Source organism: Uncinocarpus reesii, genomic scaffold, assembly GCF_000003515.1.
Source record: "Uncinocarpus reesii 1704 scaffold_2 genomic scaffold, whole genome shotgun sequence".
Classification (NCBI taxonomy): domain Eukaryota; kingdom Fungi; phylum Ascomycota; class Eurotiomycetes; order Onygenales; family Onygenaceae; genus Uncinocarpus; species Uncinocarpus reesii.
In genome coordinates this window covers 3,466,598-3,483,093 of record NW_003052499.1, presented here as the reverse complement: position 1 = coordinate 3,483,093, position 16,496 = coordinate 3,466,598, and the positions used below count along the sequence as shown (strand labels likewise).

The window sequence follows — 16,496 nt, the reverse complement described above, 5'->3', positions numbered from 1 at the left end:
CTTTTTGTTCTCGAATGGGAGATACAAGTTTTCTCGAGCCCCATCCCATATGCAAAACCAGCTTTTACTATTTCCCTACCCACTGCCATTCAAGCCCTGCTTGAGATGCCGCCGCTTTTCGCACCACTCGGCCACACAGCCTGACGCATTCGTTTCCGCTCGAGTTGGTTGTTGCCCGTTTCCCAATAGTGCCAGTTGGAATGTCACCCTGTCCCTCAGGGCTGACAACACTGAATAAAAATATAGCCCACTCACAGGCAAAAAGGACACATACTTTTATCCTCTAAAGAAAAGAATCAAAATAAAAATAAAAGAAAAATAAAAAAAAAAAAAGAAAATTGAATGAGAAAGAGGTTAAAACGATAATCGACAAGACTCTAGCATACTTCAGGGGGCGTTAGGTATATTATATGAATACGGAAGCCGGAAGGGGCCCTTGGGCAGACCCAGCGCGGCAGGTATTTCTGACCTATCTGAGACATTCAAGCCCCCTACGTATACGATCCATAATGCTGGGGAAAATCATCGTGAAATGCTACCGAAGGGCATCGTCGGCAAACAATTACACAGCCCTGGTCGCAACGCTGGCATTGGACGCTCAAAAATGTTTTTTCCCGGGGGGAAGCCTTTTGCGCTTTCTGACGAGGCAACTTCTTGGATCTTTATCTGTGCAAGAATGATAATCTCCATGATTGTAGCGGGGGTTGCGGATCCAAACAAACATACCCACATATCGATATGCTTCCAGGCGCGAGCGCTTCACGCTGCACAATCATCTCCAGCCGCTAACTCTCCGAACCTTAAGAAAGCGTTTCAAGCTCAAGGCCGTCTTGTGGCGACGGGAAGGAATATGAGGCCGTTATACGTTTGTTCAAGAACGGGGGAAGCTGGGTTTGCTAAGCTAAAAGCGTCTCCCGGATTTATCGCCCTTTCTGGACTGTTTCCTCCAAGACGAAGTGCCGACACCCTGTCAGCAATAATGTTGTATGTGTGACAAAAGAGGAATGCCCCATCACCCCAAGCAAACACACCAGCAAAGCCGGGCCACTCTGGAGACCTGTCAGCCAGGATGTTGCACATCCTATGGGCATGCATAGACTCCGTATAGGTGGATCCATGGGCTGCTGAAGGGTTGAAAAATAAGGCTCCTTTAGAAGCGATTTAAGGCGCGTTTCAGAACGAAATCCGGCTTCTCATCTCACTGGTCGCCCGGGTTAAATTTGGAATGCTTTCATCAGATTACCTCCTGTCGGCCCTGCAAGCTATCCAGATTGCTGCAATTACCTAATCGCACGCCAGGCTAGCACGGAATAGGCTTGGTGCAGTAAGTTTCCCGTCCGTCTTGTTTCGTTTTCCCGTCTCTGTCGTGAGGGTGGTTACTAGCCCCATACCGCGCCCGCCGTTGCTGAGTCCCGCCGTTTGGCGTGTATAGGGAATTGAATTTCGGCTGTACTGTACAACCAGGTACCTCGCGGTACCTTCGCCCTTTCCAGTCCGCCTCCCCCTTCTTCGCTCTTCTCCTCTTTCTTTCTCTTCACCACCCGCTCAACGACATCGCGACCACAACGGCCTCCCTCCATTCCGCCTTTCCTTCTTCTCCCTTCTCTTTCTCTCCTCTTTTCCCTTCTTTCGTTCTCTCCCCCATCACTCGTTTTGCCTTTCGCTTTCCTGCCTCTCTTTCGTTTTGTGTCTGGGGTGACGGAAACATCCTAGTGACTAAACACCTTCTTCCCACACCCCCCCCCAGTTGCTCGCTCTGTTGTTACTGCCCTTGTTTATTTGATCCTCTCTCCATCCACCGCACGGCCGTATTTTCTTTGTTGCGACCTACCCACAACCTCCTGCCTGCCAACCACGCGTTAAAAAGTAACCGGCCCTTCGCCTTTCGCCATGGCCGAATGTTGACGGCCTTGACTGCAATCGCCTTGCTCGTTCTTGTTTCGCTGGGCAGTATTAACGCGCGTGCCGCCTTGCCGTTCCTCGCGTTTGCATCTACGCTTCCGCTCTTTAGCTTCCAAGTCGCAAAGCCGATTTCCTTGCACCTATACGATTTGGTCCCGTAACCTTCGGCCCCCCCGTTTTCTTCTCTTGCGAGCGTGTCCGTTGATCAGCACCCTTCTCTGTTCCATCCGCGGCTCGCGTTTCACCCGCCAGCCTTTTCCGAAACGTATTCATGCCCCACCAGGCCGGCTGAGCGTCACCCCGTCGAAAGCTCTCCTCTGCCCTGTACAACCTTTGGTATTTTAATGCGAAATTGGATAGTGTTCATAGATCTATGAGCTGCTGGATATGTCGAGCCAACCAGAACAATTCTGGACCGAGGAGGAGAAGGTAAATCCTCGCCTGTGAGAGCAAAGTTGTGTTATTGTTGCGACCCTCTTAGTTTTCTAGGGCACTAACTTGATGTGTGGTAGAACTTTCTCCTCACTGAGATTTTGAAAAAGGCCGGAATATCTTCATCTTTCCTGTTTAGCATTATAAAAGAGAATAATATAGCACCCAATTGGATGGAAATACCTCTTCCTCAAGGTATGTCACGATCGTCAGGCGATTGCGTTGTTTTCGGCCCTTCAGGACTGATCTTATATAGGGAGGTCGCTTGCTTCTTGCCAAACTGCATATGTCCGCATGGAACATGAGTATACCCATGCATATAGACCAGGTCTTTTAGGGCCACCTGCCCCCGTCCAAACATCTCCTGGGTCCCGAAAGCGACCGCTCCATCCGACTCCGCCAGACAAATCGACAAATGCGCCCCGCCTGATCCAGCCGAAGCCAACTCCACCCGGTGAAGCCCTGCAGCCGGCTCAAGCGCGGCCACCTCGTCGGATACCGCGCCTTCCGGACCCAACACGAGGGGAACCGCAACGGAAAAGAGGCAGACCAACAAAAGCGGAGGTACAAAAGCGAATGTCATTGGCACACGCTAGAGGTGAACAATATCCTCCTCCCAAAAAAGCGGCCACGAAAAAAGGTTTTGGAGCTTCATCACCTACTATCATGAGCGGGGTTCAGTCGGTTCCACAACCCTCTGGGTTTGTTCAGCAGCCCATGCCCACTCAGACACATAAACACAGTGAAGGGACTCCTTTTCAGAGCACACGTGATGCATCGCAAGTAGAGGACATGCAAGCACGCCGTATAGCCGGGCCACATGGTGCTATGGCTGGTTCACTGTTTGGGGATCCGACCTCAGGGATACCAACAAAAGAAGCGATGCCAAGGACATTGGAGGGCCAGGTGACGCCTTCTCCCACTTCTTTCAATCAATCTTACAGAGGTATCATCCAATCTGGCCCGGGGCTTCCAAGCCCCAGACACGACGGTGCTCTCGTTTCGAATGTACCGGAAACGGAAGGCGCCGTTGACTCTGCACACTCCATGATGGACGAACAGAGAGGGACTTGAGAAATGCAGTGATGGTAATGAAATATCGTGAGGAGATAGGCACATGGCAAATGGCAAGTACGACCTCCACGGCAGAAAACGGGACGATGAGCGCAGGAGATGGACGCGAGCTCTGGGTCGGGAAATCGGAAAAGCCCATGTCTGGGCGGGAGGAATGAACTGGCGGCGATGGATTGGACGGGTCCTTTTAACACCCTTTGCCTTTCGGTTGTTAGCCAGGGTTCATCACGGCCATGATCAAACCTTTCCTTTGTTCAATAAAAGAAGGCGGCGACGATTATGAGGGAGACGTAAAGCTTCCTGGACGAGTCCTATGACTTATGGGAGGGTATTTTCAGCCTTTTATATTCTCTTTCGTCGATACCTAAGCACCAATGCTCGTATGCCTTGGTTGCTTCTTGCCTCCGGTGCCAGCTCTGGAATCCCGGGTGCCCATTGAATTTTTTTGGGTTTCAACCTCCTTTCAATAGGCCACCTGTTCCGGCCCCTGAACGATGGCTGGCACGAGGCCATCCAAGTGGAAGATTTTGATACGTCGTGAAGCATAATTGACAGTTTCGTTCTCCAATAGGATCGAGAATTGGATTCTGAAACAGATACGGTGCGACAAATGATCATTTTCTTCGGTGAGATTTCTTCAAGCGTCACTTTATTCAATCCTCATATTTTCTTTCCCTTTTCCTGCCACAGGAGCCAGTACTGACTAATGATGTGTATGGAAATGACATTATTTGCTTGTCGTTCTCATGATGATATCTTGATTTTCTCGAGTTGTTCTTTACATTAACCTATGAAATGTGTTGAATGCCCACGTTTCTTAGACGAAGTCACCTGGTGACTTGTATGTTACTGTCGATTTAATGTCTTCCTCGTCCCAAAACTGTTGGTGATGGTCTTTCCTTTGAAAAAATTTTGCCGAACTTCTTACAAAATCGCAGACATTCTCTTAAGCACTGATACAAAACCACGCTCTTTTCTTTCCTCTGAGTTGCTTTCTCTTTATTCTGAAAGACTTTGGCGATATATTTCTTTTCGGAGTGTATTGGCGGTGCTGTCCCTGTTTCTTCCTTTGGATGCCTCCTTATTAATTTCTTAAATGGTGTAAGTTCGATGGATATACTGGACATCGAATGGGCTCTGTACTTGTAAAACATAGCAGGAGTAGGAGCTGGAGATCAAAAATAATTGGATGAAAAACATCGTCTTGTCATAGGAGTCAGTCATCGAAAACGCCAGGCTGTTGGCACCAAGCAAGGCATCATGCATCAAGTCTTTCATGCATGTATTCGGGGACTTTTATTTATTGCTATTAGCGGGCAGTTTTGCAGCACACATGGTTGAAAAAGCAATTTAGAGTGTGGTGAAGCAAAAAGCAAAAAAAAGATGATGTTTGTCCCCCGAGCCGGAATCGAGCCGGCGACCTTTCGGTAGCATGAGAAATCCCTTTACAGCCGAACGTGATATCCAACTACACCATCAGGGGTTGCTTGGCTGAGTCTAATAAGACTAGATTGAAAGCCTGCTTGAATGGGGGATGGGGGATAATTCATTGGTCGGGGGTGTTGATATTCATCTGTCTTATATATCGTATTCATGCAAATGAATCGACATGAAAAGTTCTATGTAGTAACTAGTTGGACGTTTGGAAAAGATGTATGAATTGTTTGTTAAGCTGCACTATGTACGTTACCATATCAAGTTTCTAGCAATATCCTATATCAGCCGCGGGCTCATCTACTTTTCAAATCCCGATCAACTGAGCCAATTTAATTCGGGAAGAATCTCGGCATTTTGCCATTCTGGTCATGTTCGTAAGATGCAGGAACTCAAGAGGGCTTATGCGCGACATTATGCCAGTCATCGTACCGCACGCCAGGGAAACACCCTGTATTGATGAGGGCGTTGTTTACAAGACGTTGTAACAGCCTGGCATGGTTTTACTAGCGGCGATCTTCTGAATTACTAGTGTTGATACAAGAAGTTCGGCCCCCGAAGCCATGCTTTTACAAGTGCGACTCTTTCCCTCGTAACTCGTAACGTCCATCTTCAAATCGAACTTCAGAGTCGACGTTATCGCTGAGTTTACCACCTCTACACCCTAACTCACTTCAAATAGAGCGCGAATCCAATTCTCCCACAACCCCCGGTTAGGGCTCTTACAATTGACCGTTTTCTCCTTTAACCCACAAGAGATAAAACAGGTTTTTCCGCGACAACCTCAATCCCTGCATCATGTGCGAAAAGAGCAGCAGTTCAAGGGTGCACCGTGTAACCCGGGACGAACGACACGACGCGCCTCTTGGCCTTTAACGGCACCTGGCACGCGCGTCCCTTTTGATCAAAGCCGAAAACAAAAAAAAAACAAGCAGACAAAAGCGAGCCGATCGGGATCTGGGGGGAAAGAGAAGGTGCTTGACCCGGCCTTTGGCTTGCCGGGAGGGGGATGTTATCGGTCCCGACCATTCTTGAAAAGGAAAGAAGAAAGAGCGAAGATGATGATGAAACAAAGATTGGAATAGCTATAGAGGAAAACACGTGTGGATACTCCGGGATATCCGAACGGGTCCTCTGGTTGAACAGCAGAAAATTGAGCAAGTCACCGGCAGAAGAGGGGGATGGACAATGGTAGCCCCTACCCAATGGCTTTACAGGCGCTTCAAATAGAAGCCATTGGTTTGGAATTACTCCAATCCGCCAGTGGATGTGATGATGCCATATGCTTTTCATATGCGAAACAACACAGCTATCTGTCCGACCATTTGAAGGGTGTAAAAGGCCTTTGAGCCCTTTTCGTGAGCGTTGAAACCTGAAGTCTGGTTGAAATCCTTAGCTTGTTCGAATGGATTTGTGGTTTCTTGGCCAGGTCTACCATACCTACTATGACCTAAGTGTGGAATAGTAGATGTTCCATACATACTCCGTACGTTCTCGCTGAAGCGTGTTCTGGGTTGGGTCAGGGCAGGCGAAATACTTATGGTCAGCCCGCAGATCCGACCGACATACCGAAACTGACCATTTATAAATTTCGTGCATTTTTATTGCTCGTATCATTGGGTATGAAAATCAGACAAATATGTATCACATCATCCGAGAAAGAAAAGGCCTCCTTTGCAGTCAACCTTCTAACAGAAATGGACCAACATCATTTTCCAAATACAAAAGAAGGCTAGAATAAAAAGAACAGAAAAGTGGATACAGCAGACATAGAACAATGCATTTCAAACCGTTCCGGCAATGCTAAGGTCTCTGATTTCTTGCAGCACTTGCTCAACCTTGTTATCCAAATTGCCGGACGCATATTCTTCTCTTGTCTCTGCGTCAAGGTACTGCTGCACTTGCGCCATTCGACTGTAGGCCTCTGCGCAGAACCGCAACTGAATCTTTACTAGAGCTTCAAATGAAGGGTCTAGATATGGTACTCGTAAGTCGATTAATTGGGGGAGTTCGTTGAATAACTGGTCATTTAGCTGGTCATAAGCCTGTTTCGCCATTTCTGCGTCTTTTTCGGCGCGTGGTAGTTTGGTGGCATCCTTATCAGGCTTCTCAACGAGTTTCTTTACTTTGGCACGCATTGAGTCATAGTCCAGCAGTTTGTTGTTTCGCTTCTTGATGCATTCGTTAATATCGGGGAAGTATGCGCAAAAGCGGGAAATCGGTTCTAAAACAGTTGTTCTACAAGTTACACAGAATCAGTTAGGAATTTTAACATCCGTAACCTAGCCGTCTGAGCGTTACCTGTACGGCCCATCAAGGGCCTTGATGGTTTCTGCATCGAGATCTTCCACGGCCTGCTTATAGCTTCTGCTCACACCGTCTTTGGCACCTGCATCGCCGTAAAAAGCGTCGATGGTCTCCGCAATGCGCATTTGAGATGCCGTCATGGCTAAAAATGAATATCCAGTTAGCTATTATCAATGAGTATATCAGGGGCATATGGGGCAACTGACCTCTAAGAGAATCTAAATATCCTTTTGCTTCCTTTTGTAATCGATTCGCGGCCGCTTCCATAGTCCGATAGCGTCTAACCATTCATGCCATAAGCACATAACCTATCGCCCACACAGAAACTCTCGCCCTACCTCTCCTCGATTTCATAATCACGGTCGTTCGTTTTCTCCACATGCCCTGTTGTAATCGCAGATATATCAGCATAAAGCATCTTCAGGGCGGTGTAAAAAGTTGATTAACAGTTTCAACCGCCATATCAAAGCCGCCCGCGGAATGAAACCATCTCGGGATTCAACTAACCGGTCTTCATCATCACCTGGGTCGTCGCCCGGTTGACATTTTTCTTGAATCCTATTCGGTGCTTGTCAGTTCCTTGTTCGCCCAAATTATCACACTTCGTCCCCTCGAGGCGCCTGACATACCGGCCCAAGACATCGTTACTCGTTCGTGGGTGTTGTAAACTGTACTTTGCGCCTTAAGATGTCTGGTCGCTTGCGGGCTTTGGAAAAGGGCACGCTAAAAGAAGTCGTAATCGTAAACCCTTACTCGATATATCGCACAGCAGCTATCATCAAATACCCTGTACAGATTCACAGCGACAGGAATAGAGGGAGATAGTGGAAGAACGAGAGTCGTCAATATGTCCCTCTTGATGGCTTGGCGGTTTGCAGTGATTGTGGCTGTGGCTCAACCACTTGGCGTGGCTTGAAGCTACGTAATGCCAAGACCGGCCCAGTTTTGTTTCGAGTCTCGCTTGGTTCTATAAACACGGCTGCATTGTAGAGTACGGAGTATAAGTAATAATATCTACTGGCCATTGTAATCTTATATAATAAAATGGAGTGCACGGTTTAGATACTTCTGTCGCACACCTTGGCGGACATCCAAGCACATTTCTTCGACCAAAACGATCCTAGATATTGAATGATCAAGAGCTATCCCTGATGCGATTGAGTAAATTCCTAAGGCCACGTCTGCGGTCTTCTGGACTCGTTGGTGCTGATATTTCCGTCGCCGTCGCTGTTGGCGTTGGCTCCAAAGGAGCCTGTGATTGCGCATTAGAGGGTCTAATACATGTTTCTTCCGATTTCTGGGACGATACTCTGTATGCTAGGATAGGCGTGTTTAGAGAAGACACTGCCGCAGCAAAGGTAGCGGATGTAGGAGCAGTAGCCCTACTTGGATCATTGTGATCCTCCCGCGGAAATGTTTTGCCGTGGCTTGAGGCTTTCGGAGTTTGCAAGGTTCCCTCTTCCTTCGCCTGTTCTAGTAGCGCTGCCAGGGTGGATTGTTTCCCATCCACTCTTCTCGTTAGGTATACCTTAGGCGGGGGAGTGCGAGATGTACGGCTTCTATTCCGAATTCGTTCAATCTCTTCTTTATATGCGGTTTCGTAGATGTCGATGTCAGCTGCGCTAGGTGACTCGCTAACTATTGGCGGTGAGAATGGGTCTATTGGCATAGGTTCATCATGTATTGTCACTGGCCTGTCCTGGCTATCGCCTGGAAGCTCATTCGCGAAACGTGGGTGGAATCTGGAAGGCCCGATAAATAGATATGGTTGGTCCTCTTCTAGTATATCGCGCGCGTGCCCTCGCGTTCCTTCGCAAATGCTGCCTTTACTCGGAGTTGCCGTTCCTGAAGCCTGGGGGGCGGGGCTATCCGCCGTTGCAGCGCCAGGTATGTTATATAGCGAAGCACTTTGACTCGCGGAAATTGTGTCTGAAACCTGAGAGAAAGTACTGTTCTGACTTCTTGCAATTTTAACAGTACCCGTTTGTTCTCCTGGCTCGGTCGGATCCTGCCCTCGGGTTATATCATAAAGTCCAGGCGAAACCGGGGCCGCGGTCTTATGTTTCTTTCGGTTAGGGGGGAACGCATAAGCATCTGATTCATCCATAGAAAGAGGCGGCTGGACGAAGTGTGATTTTTCGTCTTCACCCAAAATACTTTGGATAGGTTTCGGACTTGCCGGTTCAATAAGCCTCTTGAACTTTTGAACAGCTTTCACCTAGATATAGGCTATCAGTGACATAGTTCAAAGTAAAAACCCAAAATATAGCGACAACATACCACTGTAATTGCATGGCTCATGTTCCTGGTGATAGCAGTGTTCATCTCCTCTTCCGTTGGAGGCTCTATTAGATTGCACGTGTTTTCTTCCGCTGAAAGAAGCCCGTCCGTGCCCCCTTTTGTAACCCAGGGGTGTTCCTATGCCAGTTAGTGAAAGTCTTCGACTGAAGGTTGCATAGAAATCTTACTCTTAATTCCGCCATCGTTATTCGTCTGTTAGGGTCTTTCTCCAGAAGCTTGGATATCAGGTCCTTGAAGTTCTGATCTTCTTCCCCAGGGCACACCACCTCGTCATTTCGAATCGCCTCGTACAGCTCAAAAATACTTCCTTTTTCAAAAGGTATACGTCCGTACCTCAGGCAATATAGAGTCACCCCCATGGACCATATATCAGTCGCCCTGCCAGACACATCCCCATGCTTCACTACACATAGTTCAGGGGGCAAAAAGGCAGGAGAACCGGCTGACTTGGCAGTGTACATACTCGAATCCTTTTCGAATATTTCTGACACGCCAAAATCGACGATTTTGAGAACATCATCTGCAGTTAACAAGCAGTTATCCGGTTTAATATCCCTGTGTACGATACCCTGAGCGTGAAGATATTCGATACCGAGTATCAAGTCACGAAACCAACAACGACAGCTTTCGTCATCATAAGGATCGGATTCTTCGCCCAGACCAACCTTCATTATCACACCTTTCTTGCACATTTCCATAACCATATACAGAGAATCCTCGGTCGGGTCGTCCAACACCTCGTACAATGCAACTAGGTTCGGGTGGTTGAGTTTCTTCATAATTGCAATTTCCTGCTTTATTAGGTTCAGCGAGTTTCCGCCTTCTTCAAAGTCATGGCTCGAAGGATTTCGATGGAGGGGTTCGTTGAAACCCGTTCCGGCAGCTCGTGCTCCCGGGCGGCGCGGCCCCGTGCGATTGCGTAGGACATGGGACTGTGCTCGTTTCCGGAGTCGTGACTTGGAAAATTCTTTCACAGCCTACAACGACGGTGTTTGTTAGCTAGCACCGAGGCGGAGATGCTTGACTGCGTAGCTCCTCGAAAGAACCATGGCGAAACCCACATATTCCTGGCCATACTGGTCCACTGCTAGGTGGACTGCGCCGAACGAACCTCTTCCAATCTCCTGCTTTATCAAGTATTGATTGATGCGGTGTTCCGCAGTACCGTCGTCCTGGCTATTCGTATATTCCGATCGCGCATTGAGTGTTTCCTTTTAGCCTATTCAGTCTACGGCCGTTGGAGGCGATCAACGCTCCGCGCCAATAGGGGACCAACTGACTTTCACTCTCCGCGGGAGCGTGTGATTTCGAGTATGATGTCGTAGAGGACTATTCAAGGTGCTTCTCGGGGATCTGTTAAAGGCCAGACAAGGATCAGTCTCAGGTCGGAAGATCGAGATTTAGGAGCCAACACCAGCAGCGCTATCGCCTTGATTCGTTGAACAACATAATTGAAAGATCGGTAACGAAAGGAAATAGCACACTTGCCTAGTAGAAATGGTCGTCCGAAGGGGCTGCGGCCTTGAGCCGCCTGTTGCAGCGGTGCTTTCATTTGCGGGGGAAGGTTTGGGGTTCTCTACAGGCTCAGTGCTGTGTCTGTCGTCTGCCATCTCATGATGAGGCTTCAGGAACGTGACAGCAAGTCAGGAAAAAACAATGCTAGTTTTGAGAACGGATGTACAGGAGCAATGAGTCCTATTGCAGGCTTTTATATGTTCAAGCGAGCTGCGATAGGGCTGAGTATGTGGGGTTGGAGTGATTCATGCCCAAGCAAAAGGAATCCTAAAGCACAAAGTGCGAAGAAGTCTACTCCATACTTGCTACATGAGAGCCGGTTCGTTTGTCCCAGCATCCCGTGATCATGGCCATTCTCATGTGTGTGGTATTTCCAGTCCTGCTTCATTATTGATAAGAAATGCTTTTGCTGAGCAGATTCATTGGCCACTGGGCCGATCAGGCAGAGTCTCAATTGCGAGGGATGGCGAACCCTGTCCCGGCAATTACCGCGCACAAGCTTCATGCTCTGAGTGCTCTGGTTCGGGACTATCACCCGCAACCTGGGAATGGTATTTCCGCCAGGCTTACTTTGTATTTCGCCCACAACAATCTGGATCAGTGTGCAGGAGAGTTGTTGTGGGCCTATTGACCCAAGAGTGATGGTTTTGAGAACTAGTTAGTGACCTTGATATCTTGGCATCGTTAGACCGCTCAACATCACGAACATCAACCTCGACAGCAAACAGTTGGCTGGGCAAACGTAGAAACTCCTTTAACCACACCTTTCTGTGAAACTGGTGAGGAGCTCATACACTTGGAAAAATGGTTGTTTATTCATTTTATATTTTCGATCGACATGGTAAGTTTGACAAAGAGACCAATATCGCATCCTAACAGTGGGCTCGCTAACGGGTTCGTCCTCGACAGCTGAATGCATCTACAAGCGTCTCTGGCTTCCCCGTCCGACATCCTTCCATGGCAAAACCTCCCGCCCCGCATCGGACGCCGCGCCCCTCAATAATGGCGTGTCAAAAAGTACACCGGGAGGACACCTGAGCGCCGAGGACGACGCGAAACTCATTTTCGGGACTGTATTTTCCCTACGGAATATGGTTCGGAAACTTGGCGGCGATGATGACAAGTGAGAGAAAAGATGCATTGCAAGCTTGACGGGATGCGGAGACATCCGTCTGGGAATTCGGAACGTTGACTGACCACCACCTTGCAGCTTTCTCTGCTACCGCACGAGCCAATACAAGCTGCATTATTACGAGACGCCAACCAACATCAAGTTCATTATGCTGACTGATATCAAGTCCAGTAATATGCGCCTAGCGCTGCATCAGATATATGTCAATCTCTACGTCGAATATGGTTCGTGTTTATCCCCGCTCTTCACCTCCCTCGCATGCTAATTAGCGTTACGGAGTATAGTTGTCAAAAATCCACTATCCCCTATTGAACATCCGGGTGGCCTCGGTGTAAATAACGAGCTCTTCGAGGAATCTCTAGAACAGTTCGTGGTATGTTTCATCACCACCCTCCCGGGATATATCCGGCTGGCGTTAACTCAAGGGACTGACGCTCGCTAGACTCGGGTCTTATCGTAAACTGGGTCTCTCGGCACGACCAGTTATCACGTGCGTATATTGAGGAGTCGTCTTCCGGTTCCGACATCGTCTCATTGGCACAGGTCAGCCCTACTACGCAATACGATTTGGGATGCCAAGGTCGCCTTAAGAAATACCCCTTCAGGGTGCATTTCACATTACAAGGGCCGCCCATGGCTGTCTTGGCCTAGACTGTGAAGCCTACTCCGGTGTGTCACTTGAACAATTGGAAACGAAACCGAAGAAGTCCCGGCGAAACGCATACTGGCGGGAAGGGAGATTACGACAATCCCACTAAAGGGAGGGAGAAGAGCCCCATGTCAATTTCTCAGAGGTCCGAAGCCCACAAACAGCGTGTTCCCAGCACAGATTTGGTTCATTTGTGTGCCCTGCCCGACGCAACTCTCTGAGTCTAGACCCGGGTCTGGCTGCCGGCTACATGGCCTTTGATAAGGCGCGGACAATGCTGCAGATGTTCGAGCAAATTAATATCCGGATTAGGGCTAGGTTTTCGAAACTGTGGCTGGTCCCCACAGGATGATGTGGCACAGTGATAGAAGGTGCATGACACTGATCTTAGCCAAAACGGGCCCCCGAATCAGACAGACTCACGTCTGGAGATACATGGGTCAAGCCCCAGATTGGCCCCGTTATCGTGATCGATGACAGCTGAGAGGAACCAGGGATTGTAGGTTACTGTGGCTTGACCACGTCAAGGCAAACAAGTCAATTGAATTCGAACGCAAGAAGGTTGCAACCATCATTTCACCGATTTCGCAACTGTTTCTGGGCAAAAATGCTTGACTTGACTCATTCATGTGCTTAAATTCCAACCGAAGCCGTAAAATGACGAAATGCGTGCTCAATTGGCCGCCTTGATTGATGGTTTTGCTTGTAGGGCAAGTGTGGCGTTTGCTGCCAAATCCTCCTTGGCGATCGAGGGAGCATGGGCCCTGTGTGGCTATTATCGTGAAATGTCAAGGGATTGCGATGTTCCCGACTCCGTATTTATTTACTGACTAATGGATTTTATATCATTCGGCTGAAGAGGCCTGAGCTGGTGAGAGAAATGATGCCAATAAATGTAACCCTTTTGGACCTGGTAGGGTGTTAATATGGCTTCTGTGAAAGCATGTTCAGTAGTGGTGGTCTTGGATGTCAAACGAGAAGCCGCGGTATTCAAGAGTTTGGTGATCATTGACTGACTCATTGCAGCTTCGCGTGAAGATCATCGAGGTGTCATCATCAGCCAGTTGCACCAGCATTATCAACGGTCTTTTCGGCATGCTGAGTTTAGCCAGAGTTGTGAGGCTTTAACTGCATTGGGCCAACAGCCTGTTGAATTGGCCCAGCCAACGTAAGACAACAATCGATTTCCAGTCGCCAGGAGTTGCTCCGTTCGCTATGCTGAAGCAGATCGAATATTAATGGGAACAAAAATAGTTTGTCTCCAAGATGTGGTAACTTTCCTCCAGCGTCGTCAGTAACTACGTGTCAGCGTGTAACTTTGGTTCCGTAAAGAACGGGCCCATACACCGAAAGTAATACGGCCGCCGGGCTGAACATCCAGAGTCTCGTTGTCCCCCACAACGCGTTCTTTTTTTTCCCTCAAAAGGGCATGATGGATAGTGCAGCCCTGGCAAATCAGAGCGTAGCAACCCCAACCGCGCGGAATGATCCCCTGCCCTGCAGCTGCACCTTATGCTTTGTTAGCTCGATTCTAAAATCAGTTTGCACAGCCACTGCAACCAAGCTTCCATTGCTTGGAAGCCATGACAGTTGCTCACCGCATTTACTCCCCGGGACTTCTTTTGATCGAGTTACTAATATCGCGTTTTCCTTCCGGGAAAATCCTCTGTACCCTGTCACTTGGTCAGGTATGCGTTAAACGGCGGAACGATTGCCGTTGCAAGAGCCGGAATTTCAATAAAATCCTAGGAAAGGGAACGAATTTTGGTCCACCTAGTCCAATCAGAAAAGGCCAAACAGTACCGTGAATATCCTAATGGCTCTGGAAAACAGTTTGGGAGTGAGACGATCGACCTGCACGACACCTGGAGAGAGAATCGCAGGCATGCATGCTGGCCTGGAAACTGTGTCTAGTTGATCTTTACAGATTCTTTGAGATCCCGAAGTCGTTCTTCTCGCAACGCTGCCCGATGAAGAGACCACATGGTCAGTGTCTATTCTGATACTAGTCGTCCAGCTTGAGTTTCGTTCCCTGGGCCGAGGGATGGGGAAACAGAGAAGAAGAGGCTTATTGCGGCTAATTTTTGTGATATTTTTCGAACAAGATGGAGCATCCGAACGATACCGCCCTTTCAACAGTCAAACTTGACGGACACGACAGGAGTCGCACGGGATTGGCTTGACGCTTGGTGAGGTGGATTGCCTGTTTTGTAACATGTATCTCCTCCAGGCTTGTCGCTGCACAAGGAAGAGGGGTTACCCCGATGCCAGCTCCCCGTAAAAGCTGCATATGTACGGACGCCTGGTTCGGTTTGACATCTCGCAATAGGCACTAGTTACTGCTCATGGCTACATCAGCTGCTCCGGAAACACCGTGGAGTGAGAAATACCGAGTTGAGCATCTTTTCGGGTATCCCACGGGGGCATGATTCCGTACCCTGCCAATGTCGTCGTTAGTCAGTTCTCCTAGGCTAGCTGGTGGATCAGCCTGCGTTGAATGCTCCGTGCTCTCACGATTGATCCTATCCTGGCCAATGAGAAATGGGCTTCTACAGAACAGTGTCACTTGGCAGGAATGATTTCTCAGCTTGGGGTAACTTCTGTATTTCCTTCACAACGACCAAGGGCGAGAGAAAGCTCGCCGTCCTCCCGAGCAATCTCTCGGGCTGCCCTGGTGAAGAGACGAGGGCTGGAAGAGTCTTATGGCCTTGAACACAAGCCTGAAGCCAAGATGCGCGAACACTTCTAAAAAGATGCACAGCTCTCTAGTGGGTTTTGGAAGGGTTGATGAGGCGCTTGCTGTCATGTCAAGTGGCTTGACGGGAGAGAATAAGTTTCGCGGATGCGGGGTATGAACAGGGTCCTTTCTAGAGCGATTCGCCCGGGTTCCTTGTCGGTCTTCCCCTTGCTCTTGTTATTATTGATGGAATTTCCATGATATCGAAGTTGAAGGTGGCAGCGAGTTCCATGGAACGATATCAGGTACAACTGGATACGCCAGAAATACAACTGAAGAATTAGCCCACCCGTGAAGTGGACGGAGAAGCTTGGCCTTGTCTCTGACATCATCAGATTTCGAGAGAACTTGTTTGGCTGTTGTAACGATGTCTGTATCTGCACTTCAAGAGTAGAAAGGAGTATATAATAAGCACAACATCCCCCCTAAGCTAACAGTTCCCAAGGACCCCTACGCTTCTGATGCCAGCTGATGGCCGTGTTCCCTCTGATGGCGTTGAAAGCTTCGTGCCACCAAAACCAATCGTTAGAGTTAATATCTTTCACATTTCAGCGACCAGGACGTATTATAACCGTCCCCAACCGTACCGTACACCAAGCCCCTCCCTGACTGAACAGGCCACCGCCTTTGACTTTTTCTGCCACACCGAAGCTTCGGCCATCTTCCTGCATCGCCTGACTAAACAGACCGCAATTATTTCAGATCGCTCGCCGCCCCGAATTTTCCCTCTTGCTCGTCAATTTCTCTGTTTTGCCTGATTCATCATCTCATTTTCTACCTGTTCCACCTGGAGAAAACTGACGAGATCATCTGTAATCTCATCAGTTTCCCAGGATCCCCGACCGTTTTGTCGTCGCTACTCTGATACAGACCCCCGGGTTTCGTCCCATTTGTGGGCATCCCGTGCCTCCTAGAGGCGGTTACCTAATTCAGCTCCCTCTCACCTGCTCATTCCTCGCGCAGGCGGCCACCTCAGTATCGCGCCCCGTGCTGTTGTCTCCCCTGCACCGATT

The 16,496-nt window shown here is 48.8% G+C and overlaps 4 protein-coding genes and 1 non-coding gene across 5 annotated transcripts; 2 read left to right on the top strand and 3 right to left on the bottom strand.

The window, feature by feature from the left end:
* Positions 1-2,289: 2,289 nt before the first annotated feature.
* Positions 2,290-3,408, top strand: UREG_04170 (uncharacterized protein; the record flags this gene model as incomplete). The annotated part of the gene is made up of 3 exons (XM_002544607.1): positions 2,290-2,331; positions 2,415-2,529; positions 2,591-3,408. The coding sequence occupies 3 exons, from the start codon at positions 2,290-2,292 to the stop codon at positions 3,406-3,408; spliced, it is 975 nt and encodes a 324-aa protein (XP_002544653.1).
* A 1,393-nt stretch (positions 3,409-4,801) lies between these two features.
* On the bottom strand, positions 4,802-4,891 carry UREG_07962. Its single transcript has one exon. It is a non-coding gene; the product is annotated as a tRNA-Tyr (tRNA).
* A 1,735-nt stretch (positions 4,892-6,626) lies between these two features.
* UREG_04169 (reduced viability upon starvation protein 161) lies at positions 6,627-7,791 on the bottom strand (the record flags this gene model as incomplete). Its single annotated transcript, XM_002544606.1, has 6 exons — positions 6,627-7,080; positions 7,144-7,291; positions 7,356-7,429; positions 7,488-7,533; positions 7,657-7,707; positions 7,779-7,791. 6 exons carry the CDS (start codon positions 7,789-7,791, stop codon positions 6,627-6,629), a joined length of 786 nt encoding a protein of 261 aa, XP_002544652.1.
* Positions 7,792-8,284: 493 nt separating this feature from the next.
* UREG_04168 (uncharacterized protein) lies at positions 8,285-10,525 on the bottom strand (the record flags this gene model as incomplete). The annotated part of the gene is made up of 4 exons (XM_002544605.1): positions 8,285-9,367; positions 9,430-9,567; positions 9,618-10,427; positions 10,457-10,525. 4 exons carry the CDS (start codon positions 10,523-10,525, stop codon positions 8,285-8,287), a joined length of 2,100 nt encoding a protein of 699 aa, XP_002544651.1.
* Positions 10,526-11,769: 1,244 nt separating this feature from the next.
* On the top strand, positions 11,770-12,557 carry UREG_04167 (uncharacterized protein; the record flags this gene model as incomplete). Its single annotated transcript, XM_002544604.1, has 5 exons — positions 11,770-11,806; positions 11,875-12,088; positions 12,176-12,321; positions 12,382-12,470; positions 12,540-12,557. The coding sequence occupies 5 exons, from the start codon at positions 11,770-11,772 to the stop codon at positions 12,555-12,557; spliced, it is 504 nt and encodes a 167-aa protein (XP_002544650.1).
* Positions 12,558-16,496: the final 3,939 nt, after the last annotated feature.